The sequence below is a fragment of the Bos indicus x Bos taurus genome, chromosome 10, assembly GCF_003369695.1.
Source record: "Bos indicus x Bos taurus breed Angus x Brahman F1 hybrid chromosome 10, Bos_hybrid_MaternalHap_v2.0, whole genome shotgun sequence".
NCBI classification, from domain to species: Eukaryota; Metazoa; Chordata; class Mammalia; order Artiodactyla; family Bovidae; genus Bos; species Bos indicus x Bos taurus.
Window position 1 is genome coordinate 16,470,584 of NC_040085.1, and position 18,814 is coordinate 16,489,397.

General features: G+C 38.4%; 2 gene segments (V, D, J or C); both read right to left on the reverse strand.

Moving 5' to 3' along the window:
* LOC113899945 overlaps positions 1-18,814 on the reverse strand; it is a 1,425,504-nt gene that overhangs the window by 597,193 nt on the left and 809,497 nt on the right.
* Positions 5,366-6,430, reverse strand: LOC113899947. The segment is given in 2 exon segments: positions 5,366-6,043; positions 6,260-6,430. Coding segments are annotated over 2 exon segments (540 nt in total).

The window sequence follows — 18,814 nt, forward strand, 5'->3', positions numbered from 1 at the left end:
TCAACATAGGCCAAAGACCAATTTAAATGCATTCTCCCATGAATGTAAACAATCAAAGATTGGCTATAGCTATTTAGAAACGTTACTTTTAGGAACTGTGTTAGAATCCTCCTTATATCATAACAAAGTATCACAAATGTGAGACCGAAATGCCTCCAAAGATCCCTGCTTCCTGATATCCATGGCCTTGTGTAGACGCTGTGCACACTGAATCTGTGCTGGCTTGGTGACTCACTGTAATAAACAGATGCATCAAAGTTAGCATTGTGGCAGTAGTGAGACTAAACATGAAGACTTATGCTTTTTCTCAGCTTATGCTTTTGTGAGGCGTCAGGTGAGATGAATAGCTTCCCTGAGAGACCACTAAAAGAGAGTGCGTGGAAGGGCCATGGTAATGATTATGATTGTGGAGATAATTTTATAACTAAGCTAATTTACCAAAAATCATTGAACTGTAGATGCAAAATGGATGAATTTTATGGAATGTCCGTTATACCTCAATAGAGCTGGTTAAAGTAAATAAGATTTATGTTCTATTTTGCCTGTGTCACAGCTCATGAATCAGGTTAGTTTTATTGAACATTCACACATTTGTTTAAACAATGATTTTGTGCCCCTGATTTCTAAGCTCCAAAAGTTATAAAAGCAATATTCTCTGTTTTCTGTAAGCTCAAAATATTGTCAGAAAAATAAAACATAATCAGGGAAATTTTAATAGTGCAAGATAGCACTAATTAAGATTGTTCAGAATGTAAATCTACTTCTGAGAAATTGATAGTATAAATTGACTACATAAACTTCTTTCCAGTGAACAACTGAAATAAACAAAGGAAACAGAGTAGGTGCCAAAACTAGACAGCAATGCCTTCTACATACTCAAATTTAAATTCCGTTCTGAAAAGTGGAACAGAATTGGAAGCCATCTCAATGACTAACCTCTATTTTTCCTGCCCAAGAGAAGAGATGCAGAAATCCTGTCATAAACACTCAACCAGCTGCAGGCAATGTACAAATTCTTGGGGCAGGAGATTGGGAGACAGAATTTGCAATTGCAGAGGAATCTACCCACAGATAAAGCTCAATATTTTTCTCAGGTGTATTTTATCGGTTTACATAGCATATTACATGTATTATCCTAAGTATCCATGGTCTATCATGTTTCTCACTGTCAATGGGAAATCAGTTCATATGGTGTTATATTGAGAGAATGGGTGGAATATTATAATATGTAATGAGTATAACCAAGCAATATTTGCTATGATTGTTTATTTTTCCCATTATTGACTCTTGCTCCCACTTCTCAGGCTACTTCTATACTACAAGAAAGGACATAACAGTAAGCACAATTTCACTTATCAGGGAAGAAACTCTCACCTTGTGAAGTAATTTAGAGCGTTCTTTCCAAGGTAGCCTCTTACTCTCCAGCCAGAATCATCCTATGTATTTGTATTCTATGTTTGAAGTCAATCCCTTTTATATCTGGCAGGCAAAAGAGAGGGAGAGAGGAAAAAAAAAAAGGCCAGTTCTCCTGAATTCTCTCTCTCCAGACATCTGCATTGAGTTTACTGACTGGTTCAGCAACCACAGGCCCAACCTTGACTAGTTCAGTTCAGTTCAGTTCAGTCACTCAGTCGTGTCTGACTCTTTGCGACCCCATGAATCACAGCACGCCAGGCTTCCCTGTCCAACACCAACTCCCGGAGTTCACTCAAACTCATGTCCATCGAGTCGGTGATGCCATCCAGCCATCTCATGCTCTGTCGTCCCTTTCTCCTCCTGCCTCCAATCCCTCCCAGCATCAGAGTCTTTTCCAATAAGTCAACTCATCACATGAGGTGGCCAAAGCATTGGAGTTTCAGCTTCAGCATCAGTTCTTCCAGTGAACACCCAGGACTGATCTCCTTTAGAATGGACTGGTTGGATCTCCTTGCAGTCCAAGGGGCTCTCAAGAGTCTTCTCCAACACCACAGTTTAAAGGCATCAATTCTTTGGCGCTCAGCTTTCTTCACAGTCCAACTCTCACATCCATACATGACCACTGGAAAAACCATAGCCTTGACTAGACGGACCTTTATTGGCAAGGTAATATCTCTGCTTTTCAAAATGCTGTCTAGGTTGGTCATAACTGTCCTTCCAACAAGTAAGTGTCTTTTAATTTCATGGCTGCAATCACCATCTACAGTGATTTTGAAGCCCCCCAAAATAAAGTCTGACACTGTTTCTACTGTTTCCCCATCTATTTCCAATGAAGTGATGGGACCAGATGCTATGATCTTCATTTTCTGAATGTTGAGCTTTAAGCCAATTTTTTCACTCTCCTCTTTCACTTTCATCAAGAGGCTCTTTAGATCCTCTTCACTTTCTGCCATAAGGGTGGTGTCATCTGCGTATCTGAGGTTATTGATGTTTCTCCCAGCAATCTTGATTCCAGCTTGTGCTTCTTCCAGCCCAGCTTTTCTCATAACTTACTCTGCATATAAGTTAAATAAGCAGGGTGACAATATACAGCCTTGACGTACTCCTTTTCCTATTTGGAACCAGTCTGTTGTTCCATATCCAGTTCTAACTGTTGCTTCCTGAACTTGACTAGACTTCCTCACAATTTAGTGCTTCCCAGGTGGTGCTAGTGGTAAAGGAGTATAGGAGTGTCAGTGTAGGTGATCTAAGAGGTGTGGGTTTGATCCCTGGGTCGGGAAGATCCCCTGGAGGAGGGCATGGCAACCCTACTCTAGTATTCTTGCCTGGAGAATCCCAGGTACAGAGGAGCCTCGTGGGCTACAGTCCATGGGATTGCAGTCAGGCACGACTGAAGAGACTTAGCACAGAGGGCAGCAAGGAAGCCAGTGTAAGTATCACAAAACTTCTGAGTAGGACACCAGGTGGCAGTGCTTCAGCTTTCATGCCTGCTACATGCAGTGTGCCGGAGTCTGATTCTCAAGGAAGGAAAATAGAAAGATTTAAATAAAGAATTCACCAGGTAAAGATGAGTAGAGGTGTAAAGGAACTTCAGAGATAACACCATGTAGATATTTGGGAAGATAGCATCACAGGAGTGTTTAAAGAATAATACCCCATCGTAGTCCTCAATTTCCCCAGCATACTATTATATAAAAAACTTGCTAAAGCATTCAGCACTGTTAACTGGTTAGTGGATGATTTCCTCATCTACTCATCCTGGGACTTTGTGCCTAGGTTTGGAATCTTCTATTCTAGTTCACTTTTGATTTCAGTTTAAACCAGTAATGTCACCATCACTCAGATGTCCAGCCACCCTATTTTGAGTCCAGGTGCTTCTCCATAGTCCAGACCTTGCTTCTTAGGAGCCCCCTAAAATGCTACACTCTGGCTGATAATAAAAGGTAGAGAAGCATTTCACAATTAGGAAAGTTATGGCTCATTTTCCAAAGATTAAAAAAAAAATGAAACAATAAAAGCTATCTCATAGGGTTTTGATATTTAAATTAGATGATGAGTCTGAAATGCATACCACAGTGTCTGACATAGAATAAGCTCAAAAAATACCATCTTTCTTTTTTTTCTGGTGAAACCTGCCTTTTCTTCAATATCCAGAATCTGTGACTTACTCCTTTTTTTTTTTTTTTTCTCCACATTGGTTTGATGAGGGAAACTATAGGAAATTTATTTAATCACTTATTTTCTTTGAGACAGTCATTATTTTTCCCTGTCCTCTTGGGTCGTATTCTCCTAGCTACATTAGTGCATTCAGGGTGCTGAAAAGACACAGATGGAGCACTCAGAGGAAGCTTTATTTTCACTTACCTGATAAATAATAATATTATTTTTAGTATATTTATTAAGTATTGAATATCAAATTTCTGAATTGGATCTCCATGATTGTCCCATTCTTCTTGACTGTTTTCTTTTACTGATTAATTTGTACGTGCTTTATATATTTTTTTCATTTGAGTCCTTTTTCAGAAATATGCATTGCAAATATAGTTTAAAAGTCTGCACATTGACTTTCCACCCTTTTAGCATTGATATTCAACACAGACATTTTTAATATATATCTTCATTTTCATAAGAAGCTAGCTTGAAAGTTTTATTTATTTTATTAAACACTTTAAAAGTACTTTTCCTTTGTAACTTCTATTGGTCTGGATGAGAAGTCAGGTATCACTGTTTTTTCAAAGTTCTGAAAACTCTTATTTTTTCCAGTAGATTTATTCTCTCTACTTTTAAAATTAATTTTTATTGTAGTATAGTTGCTTTACAATGTTATTTTCTGTTGTACAGCAAAGTGAATCAGTTATAGGTATACATATATTCATTCTTTTTCAGATTGTGCTCCTGTGTAGGTCATTATAGAATATTGAGTAGAGTTTCCTGTGTTATACAGAAGGTTCTCATTAGTTATCTATTTTATATATAGCAGTGTGTATATGTGAATCTCAGTCTGCCAGTTTATCCCTCATATCCCTTTCCCTCTTTGGTAACCATAATTAGTTTTATACATCCTGGACTCTATTTCAGTTTTGTAAACACCTTCATTTGTAGATACCACTTTCTAAAATTCCATCTGATAAAAGAGATATCAGATGACACTTGTCTTTCTCTGTCTGACTTACTTCACTCAGCATGGCACTCTTTGGGTCCATCCATGCCACTGCAAATGGCACTGTTTTGTTCTTTCTCATGGCTGAATAATATTCAATTGTATATATATGCCATATCTTTTTTATCTATTATTCCATCATTGGACATTTAGGTTGCTTCCATGTCCACCTACTGTAATTAGTGCTGCAATGAACATTAGAGTGCTTATATCTTTTCTGCTTGTATAGACTACTCCATCAACTCTAGCAACTGCCTGAGTTCTAATCTTTATATATAACTAATCTCTTATTCGACATCACTGATGGTCTGCTTCCCTGATTGTACCTTAAGTGAGACAAGGTCTAAGAAGAAAGGGCTAAGGAAATGATTTTTATAACAATTCCAGATAACTATACCCAGATTTGTGATGTGAGTGTATTTTAGTGAAGCAGTCACTTTAAATTATTATGGAACAAGTTTATAGCTTTAAACAAGTTTACACATGTTGTGTATGATTGATTTAAAGTTGAAAGTTCAAGAGAAGAATGTATTAGTAGAAAGTTACTGTGGACACCTGCTTCCAAATATAGAAAGATCTTTGATTTACTTGAAGATTTAACTACAAAGTTTAATGAAGGGAATATTTATAGATTTGCAGGCAGGGTTAAGGAAAACAAAGAAGAGATGGGAAGCATCAAGATACTAGCAAGAGCTGAAAGCCTGTATCAACCTGGGCAATCAGAGGAAACTCTTAGTTAGTGAAAGGGGAGGCAAGAGCTGTGAAGTGGATCCACCAGAAAGGAGCTGCAGGAGATAAGATGTGCTTTCCCAGTTCTAGTGTCTACCAGCCTCCTGCTCAAATGGGGGACCCAAAGCAGTGGTGGGAAACTGGGGGACTAAAGGGAGGGAGAAACCACAGTGATTCCCTGCCTTCTTCAGGCTCCAGTTCCTGTGGGGCAGGCCCACCTAGTTCCAGCTGTAGCCTGGTGATCCACCTAGAAGGAGCTTTTATTTAGAATTAAATCTTCTGATCCAGACCACAGATGAAGCAACCACAGGACTACCATCTCTCTTCTGGGATGTGCAGGTGTGCACTTCAACTGAGGTCCTGAAGCAGTGGGGCTCTCTCTTATTAAGCTCTGGGGTTTTTGTTCAGCTTTTCCCATTACTTCAAGCACTGTGAGCTCCCAAAGAGCACAGAAGTACTTTGCAGAGTCTTCGAGCTGTAAGGATGAAATGATGAGGCTGATGGATTTATCTGCTTTCTGGAAGTTTACAGAGTAGCGGCCGTTCCTTGCATTACCGACTTCTGAATACTGACGAATAAGGAAAGTCATCTCTCCCCTGGGAAGCTGTTTATACCAAAAAATGTTGTAGTATCCCGTGGTCCAGCTTACTTCATATCGACAATTCAGGGTGACTGTCTGCCCCACTTGACTGGATACAGCTGTCTGGACTTGAGTTACTTGCTGGGCCACACTGGATCCTATGGGGAAAAAAACAGAAAACAGAGATGAAGTAGTAAATAAAATAGAGCAGGATTTAGATTAATTTAGGACCCAGAGACAAACCAAATTGAAATTATAAAATGTTTCTTTTTCTCCAACCCTCCTTTCCTCCCCAAGTCCCTGTGAAGCACCACGTGCCTGTGTGCAGCCCTTTCACCCTGAACTCTCACACCCAGGCTTGGAAGCATCCTTACCAGAGAAGGTGACGGCCAGGAACACCCAGAGCAGCCTGGAGAGTGGCATGAGGCATGGATTCCCCTGCACAAATGTGCTCTGTTCTGCCTCAAGCTGAGAGTTCAGTGTCTCTGTGTGCCTGGCAGCACATATACGTAGTACTTGTTCCTGTGTGACTCCTTCAAACAGGAAGTGGGGTTTGTCATGTTCATAGATCACATGGTCTTTTTCACAGATGGGAAAAACTTTTGGCTCACAGATGTTTAATTTTCTACTTTTCTTTCCATGATTATTATGTTAGGTAGATCCTGAAAACATCATGGAGAAAGCAGTTAGTATTATGTGTGTGAGGGCTTCCCTGATGGCTCAGATGGTAAAGAATATACCTGCAATTCAAGATACCTTGGTTTGATCCCTGAGTTAAGAGGATCCCCTGGAGAAGGGAATGGCAACCCACTCCAGTGTTCTTGCTTGGAGAATTCCAAGGATAGAGGAATCTGGTGACTACAGTCTATGGGGTCCCAAAGAGTTGGACACAACTGGGCGACTAACACACATACATGTTAAAGGTTTGAGCTGAGAGAAACAGAAGACTAAATAAGTTGACATACACTGATAATAATTTTGCCAGCCCATTCAAAACATATTAGTATACACTATGAATCCTTCCTGTAATCTACTTACTGGTCATTCTGGTCATTCATTTAGCCTATGCTTAAATTTCTTTATCCAGAATTTAATGACTCTTTAAAAAAAAACACAATAAAACAAACTCACAGATCTTTAACTTTCTTATGTGTGTGCTGTGCTGTTGCTTCAATCATGTGCAACTCTTTCCAACCCCATGGACTGTAACCTGCCAGTCTCCTCTGTCCATGGGGATTCTGCAGGCAAGAATACTGGAGTGGCTTCCCAACAGAGGGATCAAACCCTCATCTCTTGCACTGGCAGATGGGTTTTTTAACACTAGTGCCACCTGGGAAGGGCCAAGAATACTGGAGTGGGTTTCAATGCCCTCCTCCAGGGAATCTTCCTGACCCAGGGATTGAACCAGCATCTCATGTCTCCTGAATTGCCAGCTGGGTTCTTTACCACTAGCTCAACCTGGGAAGCCCTTTAGCTTTCTTGACAAAAGGCAGTCTTTTCCAAAATAATTAATGTATCTTTTTCTTTTCTCACTTGGTTCTAGGTCTTTGTTTATATTTTTCAATAAATAAAGTGACTTCAATATTAAATGATAAAACATCACTCCTGACTTTCAGAATCTATTCAGTTGTATGTGTTTTTTTAATGAAATGCTTAACAGGAAAAAATATTAATCTTTGAAATCTGACATTGAGTTTTACTTAGTAAACTTTGAAGAGCATCAGTATATTCAATCCTGCTGCCTTTACAAGTAGAATTGTATTTATTAGATCAGATGTCCTTAGATTGTCCTCATGTCGTATTTTTTACCCCAAAGTGTTCAGTTTCTCTTCTCAGTGGTTTGTTATTTTTCTCTGCAAGGTCAAGTTAAGCATGCTGACTTTTTCTGTGCCACAAGGCTACAGTGTGCTCTTACAAAATATGGTATCTGTAACACTTAGCAAACGTTGACACCACACTGTTTGGCGACTGAAGTTTTGTATACTGTACATGATCATGTAGAACGTCATTGTCAATCTTCCATTTGATTTCATTGTTTTAATAGATGAATTAATATAAGAGAACCAAAGGCAACTAGACAAGTAGAAAAGAAAGTACAGAAAGATCTAAAACAGTGCCAGTTCTTAGATTTTAGTCAAAGTAACACATTAAGGAGTGATGCAGGGAGGAGAGTTTATATTTAGTTGAGACATCTACTCCTCTGTTCCATTTCACCTCTGGGTGTTGGCAGGCAGCAGATGTCCTGGTTTCCAATTATTTGTAACTAAGTCGAGGACACCACAAATGCCCACAACAATGCAGGGAGAGCATGAAGGTGGTTTTTCCCCTTTGTTGATATGGCCTTGCTCTGAGTTCCTGACAGTAATGGTGCATGTTCCCTCAGCTGCATTACACACTCTGACTCTGAAAAATGTAGCTTCTGGCTGGATCAAGTCTGAATGTGCTGACACTCAGGTTGGAAGATTTAGACTGTCCTAAACATTGTTCTGCTTTCCCTTGTGATTTGCTAATAAATGATAATACCTGGTAAAGGACAAGCCAGAGTTTAATATTGAAGGATGAAGTTGAAAGAGATTTTTTTACTTAAAACTTCCAAATTTAGTAGTAAATTAATCTGTTTTAAAATCTGGGATGTTATCTGAAATAAATTTATTATGAATCATTCTGGGATTCCAAATATTCATTCAAGTTCTGATTATTCTCTTGCCTTTCTGATTTTGATTCTAAGATGAATTATAAAACTGCTCCCTAGTTTCCCTAAAAAAGACCAACAATAAGCCATGAACTCCCTTTTCTTCCCACTTACCCACCAAACCATGTGAACTGGTAACTTTAGCACATAACTTCAAAATAGCAAATATCACACAGACAAATGAATGCAGAACAGGCTTCTGACTTCTGTAATCTCTCCAGTTGAGTATTAGAATACCAAATGGTAATGGCTGTAAAGTCATTTCATTTGTGATGTAACTCTGTGATTAGCTTATTAAAGGTTTAGGAAGCAAGAACCAATGGGTCTTCTAAATTCAAATATTTGACCATGTTGCTGTCATGAATGCAGTTATACTCTTTAGTACAATCTTATAATTCTCATTATAGTTGTCATGAGGACAAAACTTCTCCTAAAATGTTGCATAATATATGGTATATATATAGTGTTAAAATAAATATTAATATATATATATAATTAATAAAATTAATATATATTTCTAAAATAAAAATATTTCCCTTTCTTGACATTAAAGGAATGAAAATTCTATTTCATGTTATTCTGAAATTTAAACTAATGAAGTCATTTACATCAAATTAATCAAATTTCAAACATTTTATTTTTGTTTCAACACCTTATAAAGAAACCCCAATAAGAATAACTTATTCTTTTTATAATTTTATTTATTAATTAATTTAGAGTGTTTTGGGTCTTCATTGCTACACAGGCCGTTCTCTAGCTGCAGAGAGAGGGGGTACTCTGTCGTTGCACTTCTCATTGCGGTGGCTTCTCTTACTGTGGAGCACAGGCTCTAGAGCATAGACTCAATAGTTGTGGTGCACAGGATTAGCTGCTCCATGACATGTGGGATCTTCCTGTATCAGGGGTTGAACCAACGTCTCCTGCTTTGGCAGGCAGATTCTTTACCACTGAGCCTCCAGGGAAGACCTAACTGAGTTATTTTATAATAGATTGTCATTGGATTCTCCGTGGTTCCTTCATAGGAATCCCCAAACTCACATAGCATATGAGGGCACAGAATTGCTACTGAGGTTCCCAGATCTTCCCTAGTTCTCCCTCTTGCATCTCTGGTGACTGTCTTCTGAAGCTCACCTTGCATTCCAATCTAGGCACTACATCCTATTTTGAGTTTTGCATATTTCAGTCCAATGAAACATACTCCAGTCCAGTAGTTATACATCCTATTCCAAACTTGTTATTCAACTGGTCAAACTACTAGAAAAAAAAGCAAAACAAACTTCGAGAGGATTTCCCTGGTGGTACAGTGGATGGGAGTTCACCTGCCAATGCAGGGGACACGGGTTCAATCCCTGTTCTGGGAAGGTTCCACATGCCCTGGAGCCACTGAGCCCGGGCACCACAACTACGAAGTTTTTGCTCTAGAGCCCAAGAGCCGCAACTACTGAGCCTGTGTGCCACAACTACTGAAGCCCACGTGCCCTGGAGCCTGCATGCTGCAACTACTGAAGCCTGTGCTCCTAGAGCCTGTGCTTCACAAGAGAAGGCAGGACAGTAAGCCTGTGCACTGCAACCAAGAGCAGCCCCGCTTAGCACAACTAGAGAAAGCCTGTGTGCAGCAGCAAAGACCCAGAGCAGCCAGTTTTTTTTTAATTAAAAAAATATACATATATTTGAGAGCCAAGAGGGTTTACACACTGACACCATTTAAAAAAAATGTATAGTCATCATGCTGTATATTGCATCCTCAGGACTTATTTCTCTTATAACTAGATGTTTCTGTCTTTTGAACATAGTCACCTATTCCACACCCTACACCCCCAATCTCTTCTCTGTATCTATGAGGTCTGGGTGTGTGTGTGTGTGTCTGTGTGTCTATATGTCTGTGTGTGTGTGTTCCTGCACCTCTGTCTTAAGAGTCCACATATAAATGATTTCATACAGTATTTGACTTTGTCTGCCTGATTTATTTCACTTAGGATTGTGCCCTCAAGATTCATTCATGTTGTTGTAAATCTATGAAAAAATTTCTTTTTTTATTGTGTTTTCTTTATCCATTCATCTGTCAGAGGACACTTGGGTTATTTCCATGTCTCAGCTGTTGTAGATGAACTGCAGTAAACGTGGGGTACAGATATCTTTTTGAGATAGTGACTTCATTTTCTTCAGATGAATACTAAGAGGTGGAAATGCTGAATATCAAAGTAGAGCTAATTTTAATTTTTTGAGGAACCTCCATACTGTTTGCCATAGAGGCTGCACCAATTTATATTTCCAAAAACAGTGGGCAGGGTTCCTTTTCTTCTACATTCTTGTCAAAATTTTTTATTCCCTGTCTTTTTGATAGTAGCCATTCTGGCAGATGTAAAGAGAGCTCTTTTTGGTTTTGATTTTCATTTCCCTGATGATTAGAGATGTTTAACATCTTCTGATTTACCTTCTTGTCATTAGTATGTCTTCTTTGGGAAAATGTTTATTCAGATCATCAGCTTATTTTTAAAACAGACTTTTGTTCTAATGATTATACAAGGTACTTATATATTTTGGGTATTAGCCCCTTATCAGATATATGCTTGGTCAATATTTGCTCTCATTCTGTAGGTTGTCTTTTCATATTATTGATGGCTTATTTTGCCATACATAAACTTATTAGTTTGATGTAGTCACACTTGTTTTTTGCTTTTTTTTTTTCTCTCTCTTGTTGTCCTTGCTTTTAGTGTCAAATACAAAAAAAAAAAAAAAAAAAAAAACTGTGGCCAATACTGATGTCAAGGAACTTACCCCTATGTTTCTTCTGAGCTTTACTGTTGTGGTTCTTATATTCAATTCTATAATCCATTTTGATGAGTTCAATTTCATTCTTTTGCATGTAGCTTTCCATTTCTCGTAATACCATTTATTGAAGAGATGTTCCTTTCTTGAGGGTATATTCTTGGCTTCTTTGCCGTGAATTGACCATGTATACAAGGGTTTATTTCTGGGTTCTCTATTCTGCTCCATTGATCTATGTGTCTTTGTTTAATGCCAAAAAAACCCCACACACTGTTTTTATTACTATAATTTTGTAATGTAGTTTGAAATAAGGTCATGTGATGCCTTCAGTTTTGATCTTTCTCTAGTTCACTTTGGCTATTGGTAGTCTATTGTCTCTCATACAAATCTTAGGGTTTGTTTATTCTATCTCTGTGAAAAATGTCATTGAATTTTGATAGAGGGTTCATTGAATCTGTCGAATGCTTTGGGTAGTATGGATATTTAACAATTGAATTTTTTTGGTCTGTAAGAACAAAATATCTTCCCATTAATTTTTGTCTTCAATTTCTATAATCAATGTTTTACAGATTTCAATATACAAGTCTATACTTCTTTGCTTAAAGTTATTCTTAGGTATTTTCTTTCTGATGTGATGGAAAAAGAATTGTTTTCTTAATATCTCTTCCAGATAGTTCATTATTGGAATGCAGATTAATTTCGTATCCTGCAACTTTGCTGAATTTGTGTATTAGTTAAAACATAGACTAACATCTTGGGGGCATGTCTCCCACTGCTAAGCCAGATGATCTGATTTTCTTTTCACTTTCTCTTTTTGTGTACTCAAAAAGTGTACATTTTAACTGTGGTAGGAAGTCATCCAAAAACTGTTTATTTTTGGATGAATAATCTCTAGTACTTAAACAAGTTTAAAGTTTTTTCTCTGGCATTTTATTGGCATTTTATGGCCTATTAAAAGTACATCTGTCAAAGTTATGGGTAACAGGAGTTATCTTATTCCTTCTATGAACTGACTGGACTAGTAAAAGCTACCATCCAATTTTTGAATTAAAAAAAAAAAAAAACTAAATAATTCTTACATGGAACAGTACACAAAATTATGTGCAGACACATTTTTTCCTGGCAATGATGGCAAACAGATATTTAATTTTGCTATATTTTCAATATATCTCTCCAAATGTTACAGATAAAACTAAAGAGTAACTCCTAGTACTATTCCTACTTTTAAAGTAATAACTACTACTGGGAAGATTCCACATATGTCTTTTCAATTTTACTGTTATAGCTATGTATCACAAAACAATATATTATATTGTGATTATATTCTGAAATTTCTCATAAGTAGTGTCATGCAGCATATATCATTCTGATGCTTTTTATACTCAGCATTTTATTTTTGTAAGATTTAACTAAGAAAATAATATAGATAACTGTTTCTTTGCTTGTAATAGTTCATGTATTTCTATTTCATATGTAATTCATTATTTGTTCATTCTGTACTTGAATGATTATACTTCTGCCTACAGGGTTGGTGTGACTATCCTTGTAAATGCCTCCTTGTTCAAATGTTGGAATTACTTGAATGTAGATAACAAGAATTGGAATTGCTTGACTTTTAAATATATACGTTTTCTTCTTTATTAAATAGTTCAGACAACTTTTCTCTGAAGTTGTTAAATAAATGTTCTCTATGTGGTTGCTTTTCTCCATCTTGAGAAATTCAATAGTCTTCTCCCTGTATTTGGGTCAAAACTTAATGCTATCAGATTTCACATCTCTGGTTATCTGACAGAAATGACATGGTAATCTTCTTTAATTTAATTTCCTCTGATTACTGCAGAAGTTGATGTTTTATATGTTCACATGTCTATTTCCTCTTCTTTAAATTGCCTTTATGTAAATTATCTTATTATCTCTTTTCATTTTGAATGTTTTTCTTATTTATTTGTAGAAGCCCCCTATGTAAACTTAATTTCTAGTATTTTCTTGGTTACATGGTTTCCTATACATCTTACTATTAATTCGATTTTTAATTATGTAGTGGGGCACGCTTGCAGGTTAAAAACTTCCCATCTATAAGGAATTCTCTATAAATTTATATTTATAATTGTCAAATTACTTTAATGATTATATACCTATCTAGCTTTTCTATTTCTTCTTTAACTATTTTTGATAATATATATATTTTAGAGCATCTATCAGAACACTGAAATATGTGGCCAAGTCTTTTTCTTGTGTTAAGGATTTCTTCAGATAGTAAATCTCTGCCATTGTTGAGGTCCCCTGTGAAACCTTCTCTGTTTCATATGGAGGCGTGTCTCATGAGGGTCTGGAAGCCTTGGTCTGGGTGCTGGACACACCAGGAGGAAGTAGGGCTCTCGAAATACTCATGATAGGGCCTCACCTGTCCTGGGATCCCTTCAAAGGCAGAAACTGGCCCTCAAGCCGAGTCACTGCATGGGGCTGTCTCTCCTCCCATAAGATCAACATTAGATCAAGGAGATTGCTGCACACTGAAGAGAATATGTCTCTAAATAGATTCTAAATCTGACAATTATTTTGTATCATTAACAATACTTGATATAGTTGTCTTTTTATTTTTAGCCAAAATAATGGGTGTATGCTGCTGCTGCTGCTAAGTTGCTTCAGTTGTGTCCAACTCTGTGCGACCCCATAGACAGCAGCCCACCAGGCTCCCCTGTCCCTGGGATTCTCCAGGCAAGAATACTGGAGTGGGTTGCCATTTCCTTCTCCAATGCCATGCATGCTAGTCACTTCAGTTGTGTTCGACTCTGTGCAACCCCATGGACAGCAGCCTATTAGGCTTCTCTGTCCATGGGATTCTCTAGGCAAGAATACTGGAGTGGGTTGGCATTAATGGGTGTATAGAGATCTCACTGTGGCATTAACTTGCATTTCCATGATGACTAGTGATGTAGAAGAGGGGATTACAAACTCCTTCAATAAAGGGTGGAATAGCAAATATTTTTGTCTTTGTAAGCCATTCATTCTGTTGCAACTACTGAACTCTGCCATTGTTTCATGAAATAATTTTTGATAATACATAAATAAATAAGCTTTCTTATGTTCCAACAAAATGTATATACAAAGTAAATGGCTGAATGGACCGGTTCATGGGCCATATTTTGTTGATTCCTAATATAAGGACTCCATGGCTTCACAGGGTAATTCTCCAAACATTTAAAGACTAATTAGGTCCCATCCTTTTCAAATTTTCCGTAAAATTGAAGGTGACGAAATATTACCAAACTCATTCAATGAAGCCTTCATTACCCTGATGCCAAAACCAGAAATAAAACTACCAAAAAAAGTCAATTTCTTGAAAGAACATCGATAAAAAAAAAATCCTCAACAAAATATTAGCAAACTTCAATTCAGTCAGTTCAGCTGCTCAGTCATGCCCAACTCTTTGTGACCCCATGGACTGAAGCACACCAGGCTTCCCTGTCCATCACCAGCTTCTAGAGCTTGCTCAAACCCATGTCCATAAAGTCAGTGATGCCATCCAACAATCTCATCCTCTGTTGTCCCCTTCTTTTCCTGCCCTCAATCTTTCCCAGCATCAGGGTCTTTATCAATGAATCAGTTCTTTGCATCAGGTGGCCCAAGTTTCAACTTCAGCATTAGTCCTTCCAATGAATATTCAAGGCTAACTTCCTTTAGAACTGAATTAAGTTAGGAAACTTAATTCAACAATTTATGAAAGAATCATATATCATGGCCAAGTGGGATATAGTCTAGGTGTACAAGGATGGTTCAGTATTTGCAAATCAATCAACATGATATACATTAATAGCATGAAGGATAAAAACTTATATAATTATCTCAACAGACAAAGAAAAAGTATTTGACAAAATTCAGCATCCATTCATGTTTAAAACTCTTAATAAACTTGGTATAATGGGACCACATCTCAAAATAATACAGGCCATTTACAACAAACACACAATTAATATCATATTTGATGGTAAAAACTGAAAGCTTTTCTCCAAGGTGAGGAACAAGACAAGGATGCTTACTCTCACCATTTCCATTTAACATAGTACTTGAAGTCCTTGTCACAGCAGTCATATAGGAAAAAGAAATAGAAGACATCCAAATTGGAATAAAACTATTAAAATGCAAAAAGACAGCCTATCAAACAGAAGAAGATACTTGCAAATAATTAGTCAATAAGGGGTTAATGTCCAAAATATATAAAGAAATTTATATGCAATATAAAAACTGTAAATAATCTGGTTTTTAAAAAGGCAGAGGACCTAAATAAACATTTTTCCAAAGAAACATACAGATGGGCAACAGACACATGAAAAGACATTCAACACCTCTAATCATCAGGTAAATGCAAATCAAAACCCAATGAGATCTCACCTCACCCCAATCAGAACACTATCATCAAAAAGCCAAGAAGTAATGAGTGTTGCTGAGGATGTGAAGAAAAGGGACCCTTTGGGCACACTTGCTGGGAAAGTAAACTGGTGCAGCCACTATTTAAAACAGCATAAAGATTCTTCAAAAATTAAAAATATAAATACTATATCATCCAGCAATTCCATTCCTGGATATCTATCAGAAGAAAACAAAAACACTAATTTGAAAATATATATGCACCCTAATATTCACAAAAGCATTATTTTTAATAGCCAAGATATAGAAGCAATCAGTATTCAGCCATATGAATAGATAGAGAATATATATATACAATGAAATATTACTTAATCATAAAAAAGATAAAATCTCATCACATGAGACAACATGAAAAACCTGGAGGGTATTATACTTAGCAAAATAAGTCAGACAGAGAAGACAAATACTGTATGTTTTCACTTGTACATGGATTCTAAAATGCAAAACTAACAGAACTGAAACAGACTCATAGACATAGGGAATAAACTACTGGTTTCTAGAGGGGAAAGGGGTGGGTGTAGGAGTGAAATAGGTGAAGCGGATTAAGAGGTACAAAAATTATGTGTATTTTTCCATACTTATAAAATAAATAAAATTATGTAATGCGCAGTAAGGAAAGGAATCGACTCTGCCAATACCTTAACTGTAGCCAGTGAAACTGATTTCAGACTTCTTGCATCCAGAATTAAAAGAGGATAAATTTTATTTAATTAAACGACCAAGTTCATATTAACCATTGAGCATATGTGTGTTTTTTGTTTGCGCTGCTGCAGTAGTAGGATGAGATGTATCTGCAGTTGTCTGTTGGAACACATCATGGTGAGGCAGGTTTGGATGGACATTCTTGGGACAGCCAACTTAGCTGAGTAACATCTTCTTGGAGTCACTTTTCTCTTCTTTTAGTTCCTTTCACTTCTTCCCATTTTGGAGTAGAGCATATTGTAGCTAAATATTTATTTTGATAGGGCTTCCCTCATAGGTCAGTTGGTAAAGAATCCACCTGTAATGCAGGAGACCCCGGTTCCATTCGTGGGTCGGGGAGATCCGCTGAAGAAGGGATAAGCTACCCACTCCAGTATTCTTGGGCTTCCCTTGTGGTTCAGCTGGTTAAAAAGATCCCCTGGAGAAGGGAAAGGCTACCCACTTCAGTGGTCTGGCCTGGAGAACTCCATGGGCTCTATAGTCCATGGGGTCGCAAAGAGTCGGACCCAACTGAGCGCCTTTCACTTTCACTTTCTTATCTATTAATAGACCTGTCCTAGTTAAAAGTTTGAGACTCTAGCGCAGAAGAAGATACAGATTGAGGGGAAGATAAAGACCAAAGTCTCAAATCTGTAAGGCCAATAAGAAGCACTGCAAACGCCCTGTGGTGCCCTCACGGTGTGACTATGGCTGGAGGAGGGGCTGAGCCCCGTGGAGGGTTTGAGTACAGGCTGCAGGTGCCCGGGGAGCACAGTGCTGCACAGCACAGAAGTAAGTGCCTGAGTCTGTGGTCCGCAAAAAGGAAATGTGCAGTGAGCTGCGGCGTTCTTTAAGGACTGTCGTGGCATTTAATCTTCCTCCTTGCCTTGTTCCTGAAGGAATGTAAATGAGGTGGCGGCCCCAGGGCTTCTGAAGATACCACCACACACTGTCTGCTGAGGTGGAGAAATTACACCACAGTGTAGAGCTGGCTCCCTCCTGTGGAGTCAGGGCTGGGGGACTCTGCTCCACATCCACCCCTCTCACATCTGATGAGAAAGAGATAGTCACAGGTGAGGCTCACTGTAACCCTGAAAAAACCCTGAACGTGTCCCTCCAGCTCTCATAGATGTTGAGATGGATGGGAAATGTGCAGGACTTGTCAACTCTTTCTACTCCCTCCCTCAACAGTACAGCAGCTGCTCATTTCTTCAGATTCCCCTGCAGGGCAGCCCCAACTCACAGCAAACCCCGGCAAACAAAAGCCCCAGCACAGTGCCCACTAGCCTCTTCATGATGCCTTGACTTGCTGCTGAGAAATTTTCACCGTAAAATACACAGCTAAACCCATAAGTGGTGTATCACTTCTTGTCTGGAAATGTTCCTGCTCCTGCAACGAATCAGCTCCCCAGCAAACCCTGCTCAGGTGACACTCTGTGACAGGAAGCCCCACCTAACAGTCAACTCCACTGAGAACACTGAACTTGAGAAAACAAATCCTTTCTTTGCAAATTGAAAAAGAAAAGAAAAAATCTAAGATGCCCATAGGAATGAAACATTTGCAATACTCTATATTTTCTGTACTATTTGCCTTCACAGAACATGCCAACTTCCTGGAAATAACACAGGCTGAAACTGTAAGTCCTTTAAGCTACCACATCTCAGGGGTTTGCAGATAGCTCCCCCTACAGTCCTAGTCACCATGTCACTCAGAGCATAGAAGTACTTGGTCAAATTACTTCAGTGGGCTTTTTCCTCAGGTGAAAGGAAGTTTCACTCTTCCTAAATTCAGATGCAAAACCTTTGATGCCTGAAACAAGATTGTTTCCAGACATGTACTTCAGGAGAAGCTGGAGTCCTTGGTTGGGGTACTGCACATACCAGTAGGGATTAGGTTGAAGAGAAAATGAGTAGTTGTACCTCAGCCCCCTGAGGGGCTCCTTCAGAGACAGTGATGTGGCCATCGGGCTGGGTCACTGACTGGGCTCCTGAACCATTAATACTGAATCAAAGAACTCAGCAAAACAAAAGTCTCTGTTCAAAGTCAAACCAGAACAATGTTCCATGTGTGGACAAGAGAGTAAAATGGAACAGTACTCACTCAGCAGCAGGAGTGCCTCAAGCATCAAGGTGAACACCAAGGTCATGGTGGAGCAGTGAAGAGGCAGTGAGCTGCTTTCCGGGTGATTCCCCACAGACAGGAGTCTCATGACTGTGGGACTTGAATCCAAGTTGCTCTGCGGTTGAGGAGGAATGACAGGTGATATCCATTTCTTCTTCTGATGCAGACTGTAGAGGGAGCTAGGAAGAGAGGCTGTGTTAAAACTTCCTGTCTCTAGTGTCTGAGATGCTTTACATG